The sequence below is a fragment of the Suricata suricatta genome, chromosome 5, assembly GCF_006229205.1.
Source record: "Suricata suricatta isolate VVHF042 chromosome 5, meerkat_22Aug2017_6uvM2_HiC, whole genome shotgun sequence".
Lineage (NCBI taxonomy): Eukaryota > Metazoa > Chordata > Mammalia > Carnivora > Herpestidae > Suricata > Suricata suricatta.
The window spans coordinates 145,451,048-145,475,668 of record NC_043704.1 but is presented as its reverse complement, the minus strand read 5'-3'; the positions used below and the strand labels follow the sequence as shown (position 1 = coordinate 145,475,668).

The following is a 24,621-nucleotide window of genomic DNA, read 5'->3' as shown; positions in this document are numbered from 1 at the left end:
GCTTCGGCTCAGGTCATGATCTTATGGTTTGTGGGTTCGAGCCCTGCGTCGGGCTCTGTACTGAGAGCTAGCTCAGAGCCTGGAGCCTGCTTCAGATTCTGTGTCTCCCTCTTTCTCTGACCCTCTCCTGCCTGCACTCTATCTATCAAAAATAAAAAGCATTAAAAATTTTTTTTAAAAAGTAAGTTATCAGAAAAGCTACTATTCAAATGGAAACAAATAAGGTTCCACTGTCTGTGAACACGTTCTCTCGCTATGCATGAATGGCTGCTCCCCGCCCCCCTGACCGCAGTGATCACGGAACACAGCGGGCATTTCAGAACAACATGGGGTCAGGGGCCCCCCGGGGGCTCAGTCGGTTAAGTGTCCAACTCTTGGTATTGGCTCAGGTCATGATCTTGCAGTCGTGAGATCGAGTCCCGCATCAGGCTCAGTGCTGAGCATTGAGCCTGCTTGGGATTCTCTCAAAATAAATAAAACAACAAGGGGTCAAAGGAAGAAAAACTGCATTAGGTAAGCCGAATAGGCTTGCTTTGTGGCCTTGTTTTAGACTCCAGGTATAGAGAGCTGGGTTAATAAGAAAACTTCTGGCAAAGTTCTGAAACTACTCAACATTAGTGTGAGTTAGTTCCACCTATTTCTCCACTACTCACGATAGAGTCTACACAGAACGCCACCCGGAAGGGTGCTCTGGCGAGCTGGCAGTTGAGGCAGGTACAGAAGCAGGTGTGTATGGGAGCTGGCAGCTGACCTTCCCGGCACTGTTGCCAAAACACCTGAAATTGGTGCACACGGGGAAGAGCGCTGCCCCCTTCTGTTCCTGAGCTGTTGCCTGCAGCGTGCAGGCCAGTGGAAGCGTCTAGCAGCCCCGTCACTGACCAGGACTGCTCCCTGGGCTCGCCGAGCACTAAGTGGCTCCTCGAGAGAAAGGTCGTCCCGGGAATGGAGGCCTGCTTGCCCCGACCCCCGCCTGGCACACAGCCTCCCTGCCGGGCGCCCCGGCCCAGCCCTGCCACCTACTCTGCATCTCGATGAACTGCAGGTCCGGGCCGTTGGGCAGCCCTGCCAGGTCAGCCGCCGAGCTGTCGCTCCGGGAGCCCTTCTGCCGCTCCTCTTCCAGCTGCAGCTTCAGCCTCCGGATCTGAAGCGGAGAGAGAGGCTGGACATGAGATGCGCAGAACACGGTGGGGCTGCCCCACCCATCGCACCCGAGTGCCTGCTGTGGGGCCACCCTGCCAGAGGCGCTGGCGGCAAGCTGTGAACACGGAAGGAGGAGCTCTGGGACCGGGTGTCCCGACTGTGGAGGCCGGCGGGACAGCAGGTCTTCTCAGCATTCTTGACTACTTTTATTTAGTTCCTTTTTTGTTTTTAACTCTTAAGTTTACTTATTTGGAGAGGGAGAGGGAGAGCGAGCAAGCCCACACACGAGCGGGGGAAGGGCAGAGAGCACCCCAAGTGGGTTTCACTCTCTGTGCTAAGCCCAGCGCTGGGCTTGATCTCACAGGCCGGGAGATCATGACCTGGGCTGAAGTCAGGAGTTGGGCGCCCAACCAAATGAGCCACCCAGGCACTCCGAAAATTCCATTTCTAATAAAATTCCAAGAACAGAAGTTTTTGTTTTGTCTTAGAATCAGGTGAAGCATTTAGGAAATATTTAGGAAACTTAAATATTAAAACAAATTCACATTAAATATTAAAATTAATAAGTGCACTTAATTTAATTAAAATAGTAAATTAGGTATTACATATTAACTTTGAAATTTAAACATAAGGTTAAGTATTAGTATGCAGAAATAACTGGCAATCTATTTCTGAGTTTGGCTACATAGTGATATGCCTTACTACACCCCAAATAAATGTGCATTGTATCTTAGTCACAATAACTCCAACCTGGAAATAACCCAGAAATGATGGAATAAACTGCGGTGCACCTAGACACTAGAGCGAGGAGGGAGAGCGGAGGGTGCTGTGTGCAAGAGGCCACACGAAAGGCGTAAAAGTATTTTTGCTGTTCTGACTGTGGCCCTGGCATCACGGGTATGGCGACAGGTTGTGCTACGTCCCTGCGAAGTCCCGGTGCAGCCCTGCCCTGCCTGCGGGGCCTCAGAACAGAGTCCCTGGAGATGCATCCAGTTAGGCCGGCACAAGGTCATGCTGGAAGACCAAGGGCCCCCAGGCCAGTACTACTGGGGTCCTTACAAAACGGATGCCACAGGAAGAGGGACAGACACACGGGATGCAGTCTGCGGGCCACGGGAGGCCAGAGCCCGAGGGCAGCCACCAGGAGCCGCAGGAGAAGGTGGAGGCGGTGGCCTCACTGGGGCCCCTTCCAACCTCCCGACCCGAGGCGCAGACGTTACTGCTGCTCGGTGCACTCAGCTGTGGGACCTTGTGGCGCAGCCCTCGGAAACGAGTGCGGCAGGTACGTTCTTCTTACCCTCAACGCACAGGCCACTTATTCTATGCCAGTTACACCTTAACAATGCTGAGCGCTGTTTCTAAATTTGCAAAGTGAAGAAATAAAAGATAAAATGGAAAAGAACTCTGGGCTGGGAGACCAGGCCGGGCCAAGCCAAGGTCCCCGTGCGTGGGAACCGAGGAGAGGCGGTGGAGGGACACGTCCTGCCCGCGGATCCCCCAGGGCTGCCCTGGGCCCTGCTGCTCGCCCACGGTGTGGGCCTACTTGGGTTTCTCTCCTTCCCTCTCCCTCTGCTCCTCCCCTGCTTATATACTTGCTCTCTTCTGTCCTTCAAAATAAGTAAATAAACTTAAAACAAAAAAACATAGTAGAGCAAAAAAGATCACACTGGGTGAGGAAACCAGAGAAACAGGTTAAAGCACTGGCCCCAGGCCCAGTGCCCCTCCCCCGGAGATCAGAGCTGCATCTCCCCAGATGCCCACAGCCCTTAGGGGCAGCCTTCTGGGGAGCACCAACCGCAGCCTGAACCATGAGGGAAGCTGCCTCTGGAATCAAGACTGAGCCTCCCCAGGCTGCCTCCACTGCTCACCATCCAGGGCCAGGGCTCTGGGTGGAAGAGGCGGCGTCCCTAACGGTGACCCCATCAACGGTGGTCAGCCAGCTCCTCTGCACCAAGACCATGCATGCCACACCTGCCCCCTGTGGGGGAAAGGGTGAGCTCTGCACTGGGAGCAAAGCTACGCTTCCCAGCTGCCCCTGCCCTTTCAGCACAGGCCACCGTCACCGGCTGCCCTGCGCGCACACCAGGACCAGGCTTTCATCGTTCAGTCCTCATCGTGGCCTTCTCAAACCCAGTCCTCCTTCTCCTCCACTTTCCCAAAGGGCTCTGCACAACCCTCCTCTGTCTGCACCCCTCACCCTTCCCAAAGCCTGGAACTCGGGGTCACCATCTCCCTCAGCCTCCTCTCCCAGTGGTCTCCTCACCTAGTGCTCTAGCAGGCAAACGCCCTCCCCTGAGAAGCGTGCTCCCTCTGCAGCCCTCTGGCCTTCTAGAGATAGCTCCCGCAGTCCTCCTGCCGCTGGCCAGAGAACACAACACCTGACCTGCTCTCTGCGCTGCCGCCCCGCCTTCCTCCCTCAGTGCTCCTGATGTTCCTCCTTCCGGACCTCCTCCTCTCCACGCCACACACCTCCCACCCTTGTCACTGCCGGTGCTGTACTCCTGCTTCACCATTTAGCTCCTGAACCCCACTCCCTCAAGAGCAGCCTTGGCAATTTAAAAATACATCTACGCAGAGGACTCCTCCTCCAAGTGATGTCAGGTTCTAGAACACCTCCTCTCCAAGGACCTGGCCATGTATCCCTTCTTGCCCTCACCGCTCTCTCACAGTCACACACTGGATCTCCTGCCAGGTAAGTGCAGTCCCTGCATTCAGTTAGTCTCACTGCCTTCTTCCTAACCTCTGTTCCTGATCTTTTCAGCTCCCTCAGGACACCAAATCCCGAAATCCTTCAATCCCACTGGCACCTCCCATCTTCTTTCTACTAGGTTTCGACATCTTCCTGGATTACCCATTAGTGTCATTACCCACTTCATCTCTGGGGCCATCATTATCCACACCCTCCTGCACGTGTGCTCCGCCACCTCTTCCCAATTCCACTCCCTGGCGAAGTCCAACTCCCCCTGCCCATGCCCACACCCAGGCCAATAAATGGCTAGAGAAACACATGCAGTAAGTGTGTTCACACAAACCTGTAACAGACCATGTAACTTACATATTCATTACGTGTACCGTTTGCTGTGTGCCCCTGTCCCACCAGAATGTAAAGTCTATCAGTGCAGGACCTCATTAACTGATTTGTTCCCTGAAATATGCCCAGTGCCTGGAATAGCGCCTGGTAAATAGTAGAACCTCTTTAAATACCTGAACAGACTGAACAGCAGTCAGTCAGCCTAGGAGAACAGCACATGGGAAGGGAGAAAGTCAGGAAGTTTCCCCAGGATGGGGGGTTAGGAATTCCTAGAACCCACAGGGCCCACGCCCTGCAGGACAGCGCCAAAGCACACTGCTGTGAAGCCTCCAAACACTAAGGGAGACATAGGACACAAACTGCCAGAGAGGGCTCTACTGAGGGGGCCACACACAGAAGATGGGACAGCAGAGTGCCCTGCACATCGTTAATAGCCACACTGGAAGCCGGAGGACAATGAAGCAATTTCTTTAAAAAAAAAAAAAAATGAAGCAAAATGACTGCTATGAAGAATTCTATACCCAATGTGTTAATCAAGTGAGAGAGTGAAATGAAGACATTTTCAGGCCTCTGAAGTTAAGAAAAATGCACAGCCCATACACCCCTTTCTCAGGAAGTTACTGGGGGATAAACCAAAAAGAGAATGAATAAAAAAGGAGTAATTCATAAGACCTTGCAAAACAGGAATCCAATCCTAGGTGGCAGTGAAAGGCAGTCTGGCTCTGCAGAGAGGACAGGCCATTAAATTCTGAGGGGGACAAGTTGGTGCTCCAAGAATCAAGAAGTGGAACTAATGGGCACCTGGGTGATTCAGTCGGTTAAGTGGCTGACTTCAGCTCAGATCATGATCTCACAGTTAGGGAGTTTGAGCCCTCCTCGGGCTCTGTGCTGACAGCTTGGAGCCTAGCACCTGCTTCAGATTCTGTGTCTGCCTCTCTCTCTGCCCCTCCCCTGCTCACACTCTGTCTCTGTCTGTCTCTCTCTCTCTTTCAAAAATAAACATTATAAACACTTTGGGTTACATGTGGCTGGGTCAGTCGATTGAGCTCAGGTCATGATCTCAAGGTTCTGAGTTCAGCCCCACGTTGGGCTCTGTGCTGATGGCTCAGAGCCTGGAGCCTGCTTGGGATTCTGGGTTTCCCTCTCATTCTGCCCCTCCCCGGCTCATGCTCACTAGTGCTAGCTAGAGCGCGCTCTCTCTCTCAAAAGTAAACATTTAAAAAAAAAAAAAAAAGAACTGGAATTGACAGAATATATGGTGGGCGTGAAATGCTAAGGGCAGATTTAGCCACTGCTGCAGACTGTAGCCCAAGCAGTCATAAATACACAGGAAACCAAGCAAAGGAAAAGAAAAGCCCAAAGAAAAGCCCGCATGAACTCTGGGGGTGGGGGTGGGGCCCAGAGCCTGCAGGGAGAGTGAGGGCAGACCTGAGTGCTGCCAGGCTCCATGGCAGGTGGCGCTCTCGAGTCCTGAGGGCGCACGCAGGCTGGGGGGCTGGGGTCTTCCACAGCAAGGCCCAGAAGCAGCTGCACGTGTGGGCCGGAGATGCAGGGGTACAGAACACGTGGAAAGAAATTGCCAACCAGGGGGCCCGGCAAGCAGCAGGGGTCAGGTAGAGAAGGTAGGTGGGGGAGGGGGGAGGCAGGCAAGGACTGGGTCCTCAGGGCAAGTTCTGCAAAGCTACTTAACTCCTTCCACTCCACCTCCTATACAATTTTTTTAAAAACCGGGAAACAACCAAGAGACAAAATGTGCATCATCTTTTACCCTTCAAGTGCTGCTTGCGCACTGTTTGAAGTCAGCACATTTCTCTCGCGGGTATATTTTACCCTGTGATTTAGTCCCTTGCAATGAGCATTACCTTCCAGGGTGCAGAATGCCTTTACCTGTGACAGCAGCTCTTCCTTTTCTCCAGCAAGTTTTCGTAGCCTGACATCTAAAAAAAATTGGAAAAGGCTGTAAAGCACATTTGTAACGATACAGTATTGAAACATTAAAAATAATTCTTGAAAATCAAAAAAGCCAACATTCTCTGATAAACTCACAGCTCTCTATTGAGAGAGCTTCGAAAGAAGAGAAGGCTTAAGTTAATGATATTAAGGAAAAATACTTAATTATTCAATACACATTTCCACATAACTGATAATTATCAAGGCACTAAGTACGTTTGCTCCCAAGGGCAGTGATTTTCCATTTAAAGATAAACCAAAGTACAAAGATGGCTGCCTTGTTTCAAAACTTGCAAGCAGGGACGGCTGGGTGGCTCAGTCAGTTAAGCGTCCGGCTTCGGCTCAGTTCATCATCTCACGGTTCGTGGGTTCAAGCCCCGCATCAGGCTCTGTGCTGACTGCTAGCTCAGAGCCTGGAGCCTGCTTCAGATTCTGTGTCTCCCTCTCTCTCTGACCCTCCCCTGATCAAAAATAAATAAAAAGCATTAAAGAAATTTAAATTAAAAAAAACGTGCAAGCCTTCCCCAGGAGGTGGATGACCCGAGTTGCTGGGTGATCCGCAGGCCTGAGTAGGCTTCATGTGAGCAAACACCACTCGGGAGAGAGAGTGCCTGGCGGGGAGGCATGACTCAGTGCCGAAGCCCTAGGCCCACATGAGCTAGAAGGTGGACCTGGGGACCAACTCTGAGCCAAAGGCAGTCAAGGGCCAATTGGAGTGCACAGCAGGATGGGCCTGAGGGGAGGGTGATGGCCCTGGGGAAGCCTGGGGGGCTTAGTCTGTTAAGTGTCCTGCTACGGCTCTGGTCAGGATCTCAAGGTTTATGGGTTCGGGGTTCAAGCCCCACATTGGGCTCTGTGCTGACACCTTGGAGCCTGGAGGCTGCTTCGGATTCTGTGTCTCCCCGTCTCTGCCCCTCCCCCCACTGTCTCGGTCTCAAAAATAATGAACACTAAAAAAAATTAAAAACAAAAAACAACTGGCTCCTGGACTGAGGAGGACGGCAGAGGAGTGAAGACACTGAGCCAACGCTTCCCACAGCCAGGGTCACGGCCAGACGGGTGCGCTGGTTTCCTGGGCACCTTGGGCACCAGTGGAGGGGGGCACCGTGCTGCCCCAGCCCACACCCAGCGCTCCCACTGCCTCGCCTGCATCTATGCTCTGTCCCAGTGCTCTGCCTCTGCAGTTCTGTGCATCAGAGAATGTGCTCACTAACTTGAACAAAGTTCCACTCCTCTGGGAAGCCTACGTATATATGAAAACAAGAGAAAAAAGATCCTTGAAGGACAACAGTGGGCTGACGATAGGGTGTCGGTGCCATTCCTCTGCCTCTAGAGCAGGGGCTCAGGGGAGCGAGTGGACGGGCACCGTGGGGTCCCGTGAGACGTGCCATTAAAGTGTCAAGGGCTTAAATCCAATAGGTGTAGATGCTCAGAAGCCCTGTTCGAGAAAGAACACTCCTGTAAGTCCTCAGTCCTCCATTTCTTGCCTTAAGAAACACAGGGGTGAAGCGTACAGAGCCTCGGATAAGGAGCCAGCGGGAAATCGGAGCTCCGGGAAGCAGGACGCTGCGCACTCAGAGGGCGGAGAGCGGCACCTGGTTCCCAGGGCTGCGTGTGTGGGGTGCTCCCATCCAGGAAGGGGAGCACAGAAGGAAGACAGCACTGTGTATACGCCAACAGTGCCTCCCCCCAGGGGTCTTCCGACAACCCAGATGCTGGTTCCCCAAGGTCAAGGCTGCCCAAGGACAGTGTGCCCAGATTTCTTCCTGTTACAGGTTCAGGTAAACCTCTCACAGCCCTCGTGTTGCTCTGGTTTTCCAAGAAGGGAGTTGAACAGGCCGTAAGTCCTCCCAGAACGATCCCAAACAACCCAGCAGCAGGGCCTTACCCAGCGGCCCTTCTCCCGCAGACTCCAAGACCTGAGCGGCCTCCTGGGACACCACAGCGATGGCTCCTGATGCTGGCTCGTGATGGACTTCACCATTGGGGGTGCCGTCGGGGATTATGACCAAGCCGTGCTTCTGTGGAGAAGGGAAAAACACAACGTCACACAACTTGGCACCTGCGACACGGGTGTGCTGGGAGGGGACCTGTGGCAGGGTGTGTGCCACAGGTGGCACCTGGTCAGGACTAGTTACGTGGCCCATGGCTCTGTGGAAGGAAGGCCTTGCTCCTATCTAATCTGCACCGAAGACTGAACACGGGTTTGTCTCTGGGCTAGGAGAGACGACACGATGGAGGGCCAGGATAAAGCGGCGAGGGACCTGAACTCCAGGTGGAAGCTAACATACCTCTCCTGTGTTCACCGTCTCCTTCCGGCCAGCCAGCTCCTCTCTGAGCGTATCTCGCTCATTCCTAAGGCAGGCAATGTATTCTTTCTGTTTCTCTAGGGCCTGGGTTTAGACAGGGGAGCAAGGGAAAGAATGGCATAGAAAAGAGCAAGTGAAAGAGGCAGCAGAGAGCATCCATTTCAAATAAACACAAAGAGCATAAAAGGCAGGGAAGCAGGAAAAGCCTGGAAACTGGCAGTTAGACATGAGAGGAAGGGCAAAGTCCTAGGGTCACACATCTTCACAGGGCAGCTTTAATAGCAACTGGTTAATTGTGCATAGATTCACCAAAACATGCTTATCACATCAGGCAAGAGAGCTGATCTTTCTTTTCCAGTCAACGGAAGAAAAAAAACTAAAACAGGAAAAGGAAGATGAAAACAGCAATAATATTAAGATGAAGTTTTCCTTACTGACCCTTACTTACTACATTGTCATCCGCTGACCAATACAAACACATTCATGTTTAACAAAATACTTCATTCAAGAATACAGTGGAGTTTAATTCAAAAAATAATTTAAAAAAATTTTTAAATTCAGAACATTTTAACGGCCCTGGAAGAAAACCCGCCAGTGTGCACAAAGTGCTTTAACGAAATGCTGGCTGCAGTGACCGTTCTTGAAGCAGTGTGGCTCAACAGCCACTTAGTTCAAATACCACTCAAATACCACTTAGTTCAAAACAGCTCACCTCCACAGGGACCTGTTTGTTGTTGTTGTTAACTTAATTAAATACAATTACAAATCATCTGGTTTTCTGATACACCTTTCTATATAAAACACTGACAAAAATAACAGAGCCCACCTACGGAGCGTGGCAGAATTTCGGTTTGGGACCAGGCTTTGAGTGCTGGCGCGTCCTGACTTGCCTACGCCTCAGACTCCCCGTCTGAAGAACTGAAGGGACAACAGCGGCATGGCCCAGGTGCCTGGTGTGGGCACTGCAGCCACGCCAGAGTTCGGAGAAAGCTCGGGAAAAGCCCACCAGCATTTCCACTTGGAGCCCCACAGCCCCCATCCGTAACCGCCTTAATCTCCTGCCCAGCAGAGCTGAGGATGACGGTAGCTGAAGCAGGCCCACACTGGGGTCATGAGTGACAAACCAAACCTGCTCCAGGTAAGCAATAAGCCCGACTAGTGGTCTGTGCAGACACCTGATGGGTGGACTCTTTTCAAAAAAGCTTTTCTCTACATGTGTTCGTATAATTAATGTTTTCTACCAACACCCCCCATTAATCCAAGAAGTTTAAACTACAACAGATAACTTTCCTTTCAGTTTACAGGGCCAGAAATGAGCCAACTGCTTCACTCCTGAAGGGGATAGTTGGACAATGTTCTAAATCAGTGTAATCCTACTGTGTGCGAGCAGTGACTTTCTGTGCAGTTCCCACCACACAGCAGGCACTGTTGCAAAGACATAGAATCTGCCCTCATAGGTTTATACATGTAACTTCTCCCTCTATAGCCTGTCCTTGTGTTAGCCTCTTCACGGATCAGAAAATTGAGGCCTGGCGAGCTTATATGTTTTTTGCCCGAAGTCCCAGTAAGTGCCAAAGCCAGAAAATGAATCCAGTTCTTTTCGGCTCCAAGGCCTTTGCATGCTTTTTCTAGATCACAGCCCTAACAAAGCCACAATTACGCTTCCTCACTGCCATCTCAGACACTGCTGGGAAAGCGGTCTGTAAGGGGATTCCTGGTCCTTACTCACCCAAATGGCAACAGCAAGAGCTCATTTCTACGGTTTACATTCGCACCACATGGGGTGTCTGGAGTCTGCCTATTAATTAATTCTTTGAGTTTCTAGCATCATGAGGCATTTCCCCTAACCCTGCAAGCTAACGTTACCAGGCCATTCCATTAATAACAAACGTAACATCAGAACAGAAAAGTACGAGCAATACTTTCCCATCTGTCGACACCTGAGCCTCCGCCGGGTTGGAGCTGTGGGCTCCCGGGAGCTGCATGCGCAGTGGGGCCATGCCTCGCCGAGCATGGCGGTCAGGGCTCACTGCCACCGCATGCTCTACAGAAATACCACCACGGATCTCTGAAGAGCAGACCAATGTGAAAGGGGAAATTCTAGCAAATGCTAGTACACACCATTTGGTCCTCCTCTTCTTACGTTTTCTAGCAACGGACAGGTAGCTTTACTTGTGTACTGCTTAAACTCCATCTTCCCATAATTACGGACAGGAAAATAAAATACATCCTCTAAGTCCTCCCACGTCACCACGATGTTTGGAGACTACCAAAATACCTTGTAACGGGACCAAATGTACTCCAGCGGGTCTGACCTCTGTGGGGCCAGACCATACAACCACTACCCTGTGTTTGCATTCAATAACAGCTCGTACAGCAGATTTTTTTCTTAGGGTAAGAAGTACAGGCTTGTGGAGATCTAAGTAATTCTTTACCCTTGACCTAACCTCAAATTCTAGTGTCAAGCCTGGAAGATACGAATTGACAGGTTGCACTTTGGGCAACAGGTTAACTCTCCACATAATGACACAGGCAGAAATATCTTCTGCCAGGATGGGAGTGAGTCCCCCATGGGGCCATCTGGAGTAAGAACTCCTCCGTATGCACCTGGCACTTGGAGCTGCCTTTGGGCGGTGAGCATGACCACAGGGATCAGTGAGGGAAGAAGTAAAGAAAACCAAACTCTAGCATGAGAATAATGGCCATATTCCTCTATTAATTTACTAACTTGAAATCTTGAAAATGAAGCTGGAGGCGAGTGGTGCATCAGGTAGTCACTGAGGTGCTGAAAACACACCCTGGGGTTCTCATGGAGGACACGTGAGGACGGCCATGAGACAGACAGAAAACACGCGTTGGTAACGGAACCCTACACAGTGCTGCTGGGAACGTACATGGTGCAGAACACAGCACGGCCAACCCTCACAGAATCTAAATGCACCATTGCACTGTGCAGTGGTGCCCTCCTGGGTATACAGCCAAAGAAATGAAAGCTGGGTCACAAAGACGGACTTGCAAACTCATGTTCACAGCACCAGGAGGTGTAAGAAACCAAGGGTCTGTCCACCAGCAGATGAAGGGATAAACAAAACATGGTGCAGATGAAGGGATAAACAAAACATGGTGCAGACGAACAATGACATACTTATTTGGCCTTAAAAAGGAAGGACATTCTGATACCTGCCCCACGACTGGGAAACCTGGGGGACATGAAGCCAAGTGAAGTAAGGCAGTCACAGAAAGACGAGGACTGTCTGATTCCACTTACATGACGTCCCTAGAGTAGTCAGACCACAGGGACAGAGAGCGAAATGGTGACCGCCAGGGGCTGGGCCAGGGGGCGGGAATTGGTGTTCAATGGGCACAGTTTCAGTTCTGCATGATCAAAGAGCTCTGGAGACTGACGGTGGTGAATGTGCTTAGTACTTAATAACACTGAACTCGACACTGAACACTAGGTAAAGTGGTAAACTTCACGTTATTTGTATTTTACCACAATTCAGAAACTTTCCTAAAAAGTCAAAGGAGGGACCAACTAATGATACATGTGGCTTAGGTGACTCTCAAGGGAATTGTGCTGCGTGAAAAAACAGAACCCCTAAGGGTTAACTACTTACTGTATGATTCCATGTATATAATAGGTCTCATGATGACAAAATGACAGAAATGAGCACAGAGTGGTGGCTGTCAGGGCTTGGGAAGGAGTGAGGGAGGTAGAGCAGAGAAGGCCACGAAAGGGTAGCTGGGGAGATCCTCTATGGTGACAAAAACGTTCTGTGTTCTGCCTACATCAAGGCCAATACCCTGGCTGTGACTCTTTCTTTGCAAGATGTTACATTAGGGGTAAACCTGAGAAAGAGTGTATAGGATCTCTCTGAACGACTGCTTACAATTGCACGTGAATCTACGACCACCTCAAAAAAGTTTTTTAAGTTTCACTTTAAAAAAATAAGCGAAAGGAACACATTAGTATCTACCACACAGAAAGAAGATGGCTGCTTAGTCATTCAATAAGGCCAGGAAAATTTAAAAGTCAAATAATTTGTGTCTTAACTATGAGCAGATCTTTTTGGTAGAAAAAAATTTTTTATTTTGAATAGCTATTTTATTGGACTGCATGGTTTGCGGTTTTCCTATGGCTAATCCAAAATAATCCGTTTAAATACTGAGATAATTATACAAAATAGAAAGCACTGGCCTACTGTGCTAAAGAAAATTATGGAAGGGCTAAAAGAAGACCATTCTCGATAGTGACCAGACTTTAACTAAACTTTACAAACAACTCGTTTGTGCCATACATTTTTCACATCTCATTTTAAATTCCCCAAGTAAAAATGAGATCAGCAGCTGACAATCAAAATTTCAAGATTCTTAACTGTTGTTAATTTCTATTCCAGAAGGGTCTTCCATCTCTGGGTGGAATTTTAAAAACTCCGTATTTAAATATTAGGTACTCTAAAAAGGGAGCTTTATTTCTTTAAAACTTTTGGTCTACCGAACTCTTAAGAAGTAATTTTGTTTCCCATGTGTTTATTACTCAGAGGACAGGTCCCTGGAGGGACGAAAAGCCCTCCCAACAAGGAAGGGCATCGACCCGGAGGGCTTCTCATCCTGGGTCTCCTTTAGGTGCACTCGGGAGTCTTTGCCAACACCACCCCCGCCCCGCCCCCAACCTCAAGCAGAACTTGACTATTTCACTAGCTTCTTGGACCGGGGCTCCCTTCTCTCTGCTTTGTCACCACGGCCCCTGCTGACAGGGGAGCGCTCGCTGGCAGCTCCAGCTGTGTGGAGCCCCCACTGGGACAGTTCAGGCCAGGAGATGGGGCACGTGTCAAAGGGGTGACACGGAACAAACTGGTGGGAATTTTTTCAGCCTCCCATGTACTTGGAATCTACCTGAAGGCCTTAGTGGAAAAGCACTGAAGACCTTCCTTATCGGGGCCCCTGCTCGGGGAGTCGCGGGGTCATATTCAGAGATGATGTCACGGTCTGGCAGCTCTGCAAATCCTACATTCCTATCCACTTCTGTAAATGCAATGCCGTTAATCTCTTCTATTTTTCACCAAGGATTTATGGGATGCTAATTACTTGTCCACTACCCCCCACTCACGTTCTCTTGCTTCTCATCCAAAATTCTTGCAATGTAAGGATATCAAGTTACCCACAGAGTTTGAACTAAATGCTTGTGACTGCTTCTGGAATCCTGGGGAAACAAACTTCCCTAGAAAGTTCCTCCTGGCAGGTTTCATGAGCCACGACTGGGTTAGAAAGAAGAGTTCTTTCCAGGCCCAGTATCAGGTTTCCCCCTGGAGGTTTTTTTCCTCTGATTTTATTCACATGTCAGTGTATAAATGCTCAAAAATAACCAAAAGGACAAATTTTGGGGAATCTCTCAGTTAAATATATTGGCCTATTCCTCCTCAATGAGCTTCAGACCAAAGCCCGATTTCATCTCATACCCTAATGTTTTTATCTTTCCAAAGAAGGGTCTCCTGGAGGTCGAACACCTCCTTTGTCATGTTGTCTATTTTCTGCTGCATCCGCTGATTCTCCTGCAGAGGAAGAGGGCAGAGAAGTAATAAAAAAGCAGAAAGGAAAAATGGAGGGGGTGAGAGGGAGACAAACAGAACAGAAATAAGGTGGTAAAGAAACTTTAAAAAGGGAGAAAGTCTGTGACGAACCGGGACAGGGAAAGACGACTCCCACTGGCTTGCCACAAGGACACTGGGAATAACTGTTCCAACCACAGCTATGTGGCCACGAGCCAAGCGGCTCCGTGTGCGCCTCCTCTGATAACTACTCTCCCAAACCTGGAGCGACCAACCTTCCTAGAGGGGAACACAGATCTGCTTGTGAACAAATGATCCTTATCACAAGGAATAAGCAGCAGTTTCAGACTTTATGTTTTTAAGCAGAACTGACACTACAGGAAGGCCACATCTCGGCTGAGCCATCCGGATTTGTCAGCAGAGCCTACGCAAGCAAGAACATCATGAACTGAATGAACAGTCCTGTCAGTTTTTAGAAAACCTGGAACTCAGTATTTAGCGATTCTTAACCTTTCTCCTCAGGCAATGAGGCTCACTTCACAGCTGTTACATTTGACAGGTTTTCTTTTAAAAAATTATTGGTAAATTACCACCTCCTACTTTCTCAACTTACACGCTTCTTATCTACTTAACCACGAGAGACCTCAAAGCATTGTTTTGCCACATTCAAGGTCTGTCAGTTATACATAAACATGGGTACTAACATCCGAGAGATGTCAATTCCCAACATAAAAACTCCTAAAACGAAGATTTTTAAAGTTTGTATATCCAGCACGCTGGCTTTTAGAGAAGCCACTGTGACAAGTTACAGGAATCGAGCATCACAATTCCTCTGAAGCATAATCATCAAATTAAGAGCCAGAACACTTAACCAGTTCGTACTTAAGCTACTGAATTTGAGAAGCAGCTGCCAAAGCAGTTAATTCTTCTCAAATAAAAAATGCGGGAAAGTATGTATCTTAATTAGAAGAAGAAAGAACAAGTGGCTGCCCCCTGACACAAAAACCACAAAAGGACAAAAAAGGAGAGGAATTCACATTATTTTTGAACACCAGCAGGATACAAAACTTAAGACACTATGCTCTATGCCATGCACAGAAAACCTAGGACAACTAACTTCACGTGTAGTCTGGTGTTTGCAAAGGGTTAAGTTCGGCCATGCTGAGATCCGCACCCTGCACCTGCTTTCAGCAGGCTGCACTCAATCCTTCTCAAGAACAGTAACATAAATCCACAGATAAAAAAGCAGTCTTGGGACACCTGGGTGGCTCAGTCAGTTAAGCATCCAACTTCGGCTCAAATCTCACAGTCCGTGGGCTCAAGCCCTACGTAAGGCTCTGTGCTGACAGCTAGCTCAGAGCCTGGAACCTGTCTTCAGATTCTGTGTCTCCCTCTCTCTCTGACCCTCCCCTGCTCATGCTGTGTCTCTGTCTCAAAAATAAAAATTTAAAAAAAAAAAGCAGTCTTTTCTTTCCGTCTAAGAAATGGTGTTTTAAGTCATTTATAGGGTGAGGGATTAGGTGAGGCAGGTCCCTGGGTGGGGGGAGGGGGGTAGGGTGGGTCCTGAGCGACAGCACATGGACCAGCACCTGTGTGACGCAGGAGGCAAGCTGGCCCTCCTGAAGCCCCTCTAGTGTCGTCAACATGAAGTCCGCCCTAGGCACCTCTGAAACTACACCAGGCCGGCAGGCAGGATCCCTTCCCAGATGCTTATAAAGCACGGCCACCTCAAGAGGAAAAGCCACATTTAAAGAAGATCAGAGATGCTCACAAGGGGGAAGGAACTACGGGATTAGAAACATTCCAAAGATCTCTCGCAGGCTCCACTGCTCCTCCCGCCTGCTCCTCCCCCAAAGGACTCAGCCGGCGCTGGCACTCAGGGCCCCTGCGCCAGCACAGCCTCCTGGGATGGAAGGTGTCCTGACTAGTCCGGTCGGTGCCTCAGAAACCTCTACCTCGGTGAGGACCAAATGTCTTACTCCCCAAGAATCACCTCTCAACGGACCGCACCCACTACATCCCAAAGAAAAATGGTACTCGTGATTTTCCCTTCTGCTCATGTTCTAAGTGACCTGTAGGAAAGAACGTGCTGAGGAATAAAAGGCGATTCCGAAAGCTGCTGCTACTCAAAGGGGCAACATCTCTAAGACGGGTAGCGCTGCTGTTTTAAGCCTGACTTTATGGATCCAACGTGCGTGAAACGTTAGGGCGCAGCCAAGTTTGAAGGGACAGGAAACTCGGTGGCCTTTCAACTGCCTTCCTCCCCAGCACACACCCCCCTCATCCCGCCAGGGTGGCGATGGCGCCACGCACGCACAGACCTCGATGAGCGCGTCCCTCTGCCGAAGGCCTTCTGCCAGCTCGTCCATCTTGTGCTGCAGCACGCGGCACGTGTGCTTCTGCCGCTCCAGCTCCTGGAAACACACAAGCGACACGGTCTGCACACAGGCCGGCGCCCGAAACACCGGACGTCCAGGCCAGAACGACAGGCCAGGGTGGCCTCCGGAAACGCAAGTGGACTTCCCGTATTCTGTATTCTATGGATTCTATGGATTCTGTCTTCTATGGAAAGGCTCAGAAAATTAACATTTTTCACCTCCTAGGAGTAGATCTAGAAAACCCAGACTAATCAATGGCCAGATTACTGAGAACAATGAGATGACTTAATAATGTAATGGGTTATATAATTAACATACAAAATTCAATAAACTTCATAAACATAATCTAGAGAGAAGATATAATAAATATATTATCAAAAACTAAAAATATACAGATGTAGGGGATAGGGAAAAGTGGGTGATGGGCATGGAGGAGGGCACTTGTGGGGAAGAGCACTGGGTGTTCTATGGAAACCAATTTCACAATAAACTATAAAAAAACACACAGATGTAAATTTACAGGAAATACCCAAAAATCAATATGAGGAAAATTACATAAAATGTCCCTGGGGGCACCTGTGTGGCTCACTCAGTTAAGCATCTGGCTCTTGATTTCAGCTCAGGTCATGCTCTATCTCATGGTTCGTGGGATCGGTCCACATCTGGCTCTGCACTGACAGTGTGGAGCCTCCTTGGGATTCTCTCTCTCCTGTCTCCACGCCCCTCCCCCACACTCTCCGTCTCCCTCTCTCTTGGTGTGTGTGTGTCTCTCTCTCAAAATAAACAAACACTAAAAAATATATATTTTTGAAACACAGAGAAGTACGACTAAACAATAAAAAGGCATACCATCTTCCTGGATAAAAAGACTTAGTATCATAAAAATGTCCGTTCTCCCCCAAATAAATCTATACATTTAATGCAGTCCAAATAAAAATGCCATTAGGCTTTTTTGTCATCAGAGTTAGAGAGGCTGAAAACAGCCAGGAAAAAAATTACTAAAAAAGAAGAAAGTTAGCCTTACTAGATATAAGGCCCACATAACTAAAACAATGTTCTAATGGCTTATTAACACAGAAGAAAGTAGAACAGAAAATCCAGAAATATAACCAGGTACATGTCAAATGTATTTAAGAAAACAACAAAACAGAGCATCTAAAATCAATGAGAAAAGATAGACTTCTATGTTGTGACCCTGGAAAAACTGTACATCCAAATGGAAAGAGAAAATTGGAATCACACCTCATACTACATACACCAAGACAAGTTTCAAAGGGATTGTAACTGCACAGAAAGGAGAGAAAAAGAGGGAAGAAGGAAGGGTACAGTTACCAGAGAAAAAAAATGAGTGAACTCCTATAACCAAAGTGTAGGTAAACATTACTAAAAATTCAAAATTCTACAAGCAAGCAGGGGAAATGGGTAATAAGACTACATACAACCTTTTGAATAGCAAAAGGCACTCTGAGAAAAGTAAAAATACAGATAAGCTACAAAAAATAAATTACAACTTACATCAGAAACAAAAGGTTGCTACCTCTCTATATAGAGCCTCTAAAATTAGAAAGGAAAAATAACTACTATATAGAAAATTGGTCTAAAGAAATGGGCAGTTTACAGAAAAAAACAAATCACTCTGAATATAAAAAGCTGACCAGACTAAGAGAACAGTAAATAAAAACTGTATGTCTCACTGAAACACTAGTCTAAAACCTGGACAACATGTTCAAGAAAATACCACGGGGAAGGGACCCGGCCTCTTGCACATTGTGGTAGGAATACAAAATGGTAGCACTGCTACCGCAAAGGGGAACCGGCAGTATCCGGGCAGGATGATCGTACCTTTAGACCCAGGAAACCCGCTTTGTAACTCCCCATAGACAGCCAGCAAAAATGCAAAAGGACTTACAGAGTACATCATTTCTGCAGGACTATTTTTAACAGCAAAAGACTGCAAACAATTCAAATGTCCATTAATGGGGAGCTGGCGGAATAAACTATAGGACACGCACACAGTGGAATAACTAGTAATCATACAGAAGACTGAAGACCCGCAATCATACGGTCATAGTCTTTGAGGTGTGGAAAGGTATTTACAGTATGCTACCATTTTCTAAGAAAGGGGAGAATAAAAACATACATATTTGTGTATATATATTGAAGAGCAAAATAGATCCAGCTTCTTAAGTAAGAAAATGGGAGGATAAACCATTTAATTGAAGAATTCCTTCAAGATATGGGGATGAACAGATATAGAAGGTTGATTTCTTTGAATATATTTTGATTTGACTTCAGATACATGTAAATATGCAACTGCAATGAAATTAAATTCAAAAAACAATTCTTGATGGAAGCAACCCACGTGTCCGCAGGCAGATGAATAAATAAACTGAATGTGGTACACAGAGACAGTGACATATTATTCAGGAAGGGAATTCTGATGCATGCTACACAACACGGGTGAAATTGGAGGGCATTATTAAACTACGTGAAACAAGCCTGTCACAAAATGACAAATCCCGGAGGATCCCCCTAGGATCAGTCACCCAGAGCAGCGTGGCTCGGAGCAAGGAGAAGGGCAGCTGCCAGGGGCCGCTGAAGGGTCTGGGGATGCGAGTCGCTGTGCAATGGGGACAGAGTGTCAGTTGTGCAAGATGAAACAGTTCTCGCTGCACAACAGTGTGAATGTACTCAATATTACTGAACTACAACACTTCAAAACGGTTAAGATGGTAAATTTTGTTACATTTTTTTACCACAGTTAAAAGCAAAAATAATTTAAAGATAAGAATTTTAAAAGCAATTCCTAAATACAGAACATAAAATACAGTGAATCTAACTACATATACAGTTAGCAGCATAAGCACAGAGACTATTTTGAGTAACTTTTAAAGACAATGCTTGGGCTACACACAGGCCGCAGCAAAGTAACAACTAAACAGAAGAACACAAAATGTGTAACTATTTTCAGTAACTTTACCGCTGGTGGTGACACTGGTATTGCTATTCTGGGTACTGCGGGGTCAAGCAAGGAGGACAGAATATAACATAATTACTATCATCCCCAGGGACTCTGAGAACTGGCAGTAGGAAAACGGAGATGCACACGTGTGTAAGACAGAGGAAGGAGGGCACCCGGGTGGCTCAGTCAGTTGAGCGACCGACCGCTTTGGTTCAGATCATGATCTCATGGTTCCTGGGTTCGAACCCTGTGTGGGGCTCTGTGCTGACAGCTCAGAGACTGGAGCCTGCTTCAGATTCTGTGTCTCCCTCTCTCTTTGCCCCTCCCTTGCTCATGCTAAACGTTTCTCTCTCTCTCTCAAAAATAAATAAAACATTTAAATAAATAAATAAAAGACAGAGGGGAAGGACAAACGCAGGAGTCCTGAATGTGAACCAGCACTACCAGCGAAAATGCAGAATACACTTGACTTTGAAAGAAGCACAGTACCCCACGTAAGTACTTCCTGACGTAGCCACTCCAGAGCCTTTATAAACGGTGGGCACCCTGGTGGCCCCCACGTCACCCTAACACAAGGCCAGCACTCCCTGCACAGACAGCCGGTTCCGGGGCTGGAGCAGGAAATGAACCTGCTGAGTCTGGAACCCCTTCTTGTGTTAAAGAGTGAAGACTTTACCCAGAAACAAAAAGACTTACAATGAGTCACGGTTACTTGGAAATCAACCTGAAGATGTTCATATTAAAGGTTGAACCATCTGAAAATCAATTAAAAATAAAAGCTACAATGAATTCAAATTATCAATTGCTCGAATTCTTGACTTTACGTTTTAGGCTGTATCGGCTAAGGGACTATGTCAGGAATACGTAATCTCTCACATCTCAATAAAAAGACAACCCAACTGAAAAATGGGCAAAAGATGTGAATACTTTTTCTGAGGAAGTTATACAAAGAGTCAATAAATACATGAAAATATACTCAAAACCATTAGTTATCGGGAAAGCGCAAGTCAAACTATACACAAAGAGCCAGAAATAGATATGAAAAAAAGCACAGAAAGGCAAAAAAAAAAAAAAAAAAGGAGTCCAAGGGCTTAAGTAAAGTGTGATGGTTCACATTCTCCAAAACTGGCCCTGAAGAAACAAAAAGAATCACAGAGGAAATCACCTATGCCACCAAATCATAGTCAGAAGTCTCTTTTTCGCTCACGTAGATACAAGTTTTCTTAGCTTAACTTTTTTGTTTAATAGACTTTATTGTTTAGAGCGCTTCTGGGTCCTTGGAGTTGACTGGAAGCTCCCCCAAAGAGCTTCTCCTCCCTACTATCAACATCCCACAACAGAGTGGGCCATTTGTCACAGTCGCTGAGCCCTCACTGACACATCGTTACTGCCCAAAGTCCACCGTTTACATAAAGGCTCGTTCTTGGTACAGTATATTCCACGGGCTTCCATGGATAATGTGTCCAGAACATCCTACAGAAAGGTATCACTGCCCCAAACATCCTCAATGGTCTGCCTCTTCATCCTTCCTTTCCCAAACTCCTGGCAAACACTTTTGAACACTTTTTAAACTTAAATGACCAAAATAGACTAGAATGAACATTTTTAGTCCTCAAGGGGAAAAAAAATCCCTATTAGAATTTACAGTATTAATGCCTGTCCCTCTGAGGGATGTTCACAGCTTCCCTCCCTTCAGATGGCGGATGTTTCTAACAAGTCAGCAGTGCACCTTTCCTGAATTATTTTCTAGGCTTTTTACTTTTGCAATGTAGTCACAACTCATATTTTGGTAGTAATATGCTTTTGTCCTCTGCTTGGACTGACATTAACTTAACACTTTAAAAGAGAACCCAATTTGTTTCCTGGAGGTGTCAAAGGGCAAATATGAACCCTGGATGGTGGCTTTCATTTTCCATCGTACATTTTAACAGTATAGCTTACAGACCTCTAAAGAAAACATCTGTTGATCTCTCACCCAAGTCTCCATCCTGCTGTTTTTAAATAATTGGTTAAAAACTTTAATCACTTAGAAAACAGATTCTCTTAAAAATGATAAAAAGAAAAGAACAAAATGAACGGTCTCACTGAAAGTCTTCGGAGCTTCTGTGGAGTTCCAGCCAGCTTAAATAGGAAGAAATAAGTAATTCACTGTAATTGCCCCAATTAAGAGATACAAAATAAAGATAAAATTTGAGCTACATTTTATCTTCAGAAACTGAAGGAGGTCCTAAGATTTTCCTTAAGAATATTAAATAGGTTTTATAGAAATTTAGAAAGGAAAATCTGTTAGGACCGGAGAGCTCATGTCCTGTCAGCCTCCCTGGAACAATCAGCTGGGACCACAGCCTCAGCTCCGGGAGTGACGCACGCTTCCATCAAGCGCAGCGCCTTTTCCAGGGCAGGTCTGACTTCTCTGACCCAGAGAAAGAGATGTTATGGGATGAGCTCTTACCTTCGATTTTTCTTCGTTTTCTCTATAGAACTCTGCCATCTGCTCCTCCTGCTCTTCGATAACATCCTTGAGGGTGTCCACTTGGTAGATCAGATTGTTCTTCTCGTTGTCTAACTGTGCGTTGGAAACCATGGCTTTCTTGTATTTTTCTTCTACCTCAGACAGAGATTCCTGAATGAAAGGCAAAGCCATCAGCCTGATATCTGAAATATGTTCATCACTTATAGGCAATGTAACAGGAAATACATCACTAGCACAAACACATGAAGATGCATGTTTGCAAAATACAAGCAGTTGGGGATCTCCATGTTTTTAGTAACATGCACATGAAACAGAAGGGTTGTAATAAGCCAATTATGCCATTATCAGAACTTTATGTGCTCTCTATCCAAGAAAACAAAATTAAGTACCAATGTAGCCTCTGAAAGATGAAAAGGTATGCAGACAACATATATTTGAGTCATAAAATGAAGATCATGAACGTTTACAGAAATGTTACTCTTGTTTTAAATAAGTTATTCAGTCCCCAGAATGCAATGATGCAACATAACACAGCCTCTCGTTGCACAAATAAACTTCATATTCATTTGAATGTTGCTACTTCCTAGACATCTGTTTTCAGTACTTTCCTGTTGTGCATATCTAGCAATTATTCAAATTCTGGCCATTCTTAAATAAGTAAGCAATACAAAAATGATTTTAAAAAGTACAAGAACAAAAAAAGGAGCAACTACAAAACACCTGAAATTTTATATACTTCAAAGTTTTCTGCTTAAAACAGCTTCCAATTCTATCTTTTAATAACTGTATCTAATTTGTTAGATTATCACTACATAGTAACAGTTTTGTTCAACAAACCAAGATCAGTGATATAAAACTGATAGTCCAGACTGCCAACATTTGTGACCAATTGACTTTTGTCAAGAGTACCCAGACACTCCATGGAAAAAAGAATAGCTTTTTCAGGGGCACCTGAGTGGCTCAGTCAGTTAAGCAACCGACTTCAGCTCAGGCCATGATCTCACAATTCATGGATTCGAGCCCCATGTCAGGCTCTGTGCTGACAGCTCAAAGCCTAGAGCCTGCTTCGGATTCTGTCTCCCTCTGCCCCTCCTCCCAGTAGCTTGCACGCTCTCTCTCCCTCTGTCTCAAAAATAAGTAAACATTTAAAAAAAGGTTTTTTTGGTAATAAACTACTAATAAAAAAACAGAAAGTAAAAAATAAATAATAAAAAATAAAAAGACTTAAGATACAGCAAATGAATACAAGGTGTTTACAGATTTGAACAAACCAACTGTAAAAGATAAAATATTTTAGACAATATGGAAAATTTGAACCCTAAACATTTGATGATTTTAAGGAATTGCCATTTTTTTGATGTGAGATAATGGTAGTGTGAATATTTTTAAAAGAATCTTTACCTTTTAAAGATGGGTACTTAAGTAATACAATATATAAGCCTCTCTTCAAAATAATTTAGTTGAGGAAGAGTTGAATGGGTAGCTTAGTCACTTAAGTGTCTAACTCTTGATTTCAGCTCAGGTCATGATCTCACAGTTGTGAGATAAAGCCCCATGTCAGGCTCTGTGCTGGGCACGGAGTCTGCTTCAGAAAATCTCTCTTTCTCTCTCTCTCAAATAAAATTTAAAATAACAATAATTTAGTTGGGGGTGACAGAAAGAAACAAAATTGGCCATATGCTGATAATTGTTTTATGGGTATATAAGGTATGTGAGGATTCATTATTTTATTCTCTTGACCTCTGTATGTTTGAAATTTCTCAAAATAAAAGCTAGAACAACAAGAAAAATAGTTTTTATCAACAAATGGTGTGACAACAGGATATCCACATGCAAAAGACAAAGGTGGACTGACTCCTCCCTCACACCATACACAAAAGTTAACTCAAAGTAGATCAGAGACCTAAATGTAAGAGCTAAAATTATAAAATTCTTCAAAAAAACACATCTCTAAACCTTCTTGACCTTGGAGTAGGCAATGGTTTCTTAGATACAATACCAAAAGCACAATCAATGACAGAAAAGACTTCACCAGATTGTGCTACAAACAATGCCATCAAGAAAGTAAAAACAACAACAACAACAACAACAACAAAACAAAGACAACTCCCACAGCAGGAGAGGATATTTGTAAATCTTACATCTTATAAGGGACTTGTATCTAAAATACATAAAGGATCTCTTACAATACCATAATAAACAGACACATATTTTAAAAATGGGTATGAATTTGATCAGAGATTTCTCCAAAAAGGATACACAAATGGCCAAGAAACACATGGGAACAGGCTCAACATCATTAGTAATTAGGGAAACGCACACCAAAACCACAATGAGATACTGCTTCAAACCTACTATGATGGCTAGAATTTAAAAAAGAGAAACGAGATTAGTGTTGGTGAGGACATGGAAAAACCAGAAACCTCATGCACTACTAGGGAGAGTGTAAAATAGTTCTGTTGTTTTGGAGAACAGTTTGACAGGTCCTCAAAACGTTACACACAGTGTTACCATATGACCCTGCGGTTCTATTCCTAGGTATCTATGTAGGAGAAATGAAAAAGTGTATCCATACAAAAACTTAAACACAGATGCTCACAGCAGCATTATTCGTAACAGCTAAAACCTGGAAAAACCCACATGTCCATCAACTGACACACACCACGATATTAACCAGTCATGACAGAGGCAGACATTTGATAGACTGTTACGACACGGATGAATCTTGAAAACATTATACTAAATGAAAAGTCAACCACAAAAGACAACATATTATAAGATTCCATTTGTATGGTGTGTCCAGAATAGGCAAATCCAGAGACACAAAGT

At 46.1% G+C, this 24,621-nt stretch overlaps 1 protein-coding gene across 19 annotated transcripts in view; it reads right to left on the bottom strand.

The window, feature by feature from the left end:
- Positions 1 to 24,621, bottom strand: part of LRRFIP2 (LRR binding FLII interacting protein 2) — a 99,619-nt gene that overhangs the window by 3,907 nt on the left and 71,091 nt on the right. For 10 of the 19 annotated variants that reach the window (XM_029940431.1, XM_029940433.1, XM_029940434.1 and 7 more), the window contains 7 exons: positions 21,772 to 21,942; positions 16,301 to 16,393; positions 13,890 to 13,982; positions 8,413 to 8,514; positions 8,010 to 8,142; positions 6,059 to 6,108; positions 1,021 to 1,141 (listed from right to left, as the gene is read on the bottom strand). In XM_029940431.1, the coding sequence (XP_029796291.1) occupies positions 1,021 to 1,141; positions 6,059 to 6,108; positions 8,010 to 8,142; positions 8,413 to 8,514; positions 13,890 to 13,982; positions 16,301 to 16,393; positions 21,772 to 21,942 (763 nt within the window). The remainder of the gene's footprint in view (positions 1 to 1,020; positions 1,142 to 6,058; positions 6,109 to 8,009; positions 8,143 to 8,412; positions 8,515 to 13,889; positions 13,983 to 16,300; positions 16,394 to 21,771; positions 21,943 to 24,621) is intronic. The other 9 variants (XM_029940448.1, XM_029940435.1, XM_029940438.1 and 6 more) reach the window with 2 other exon arrangements.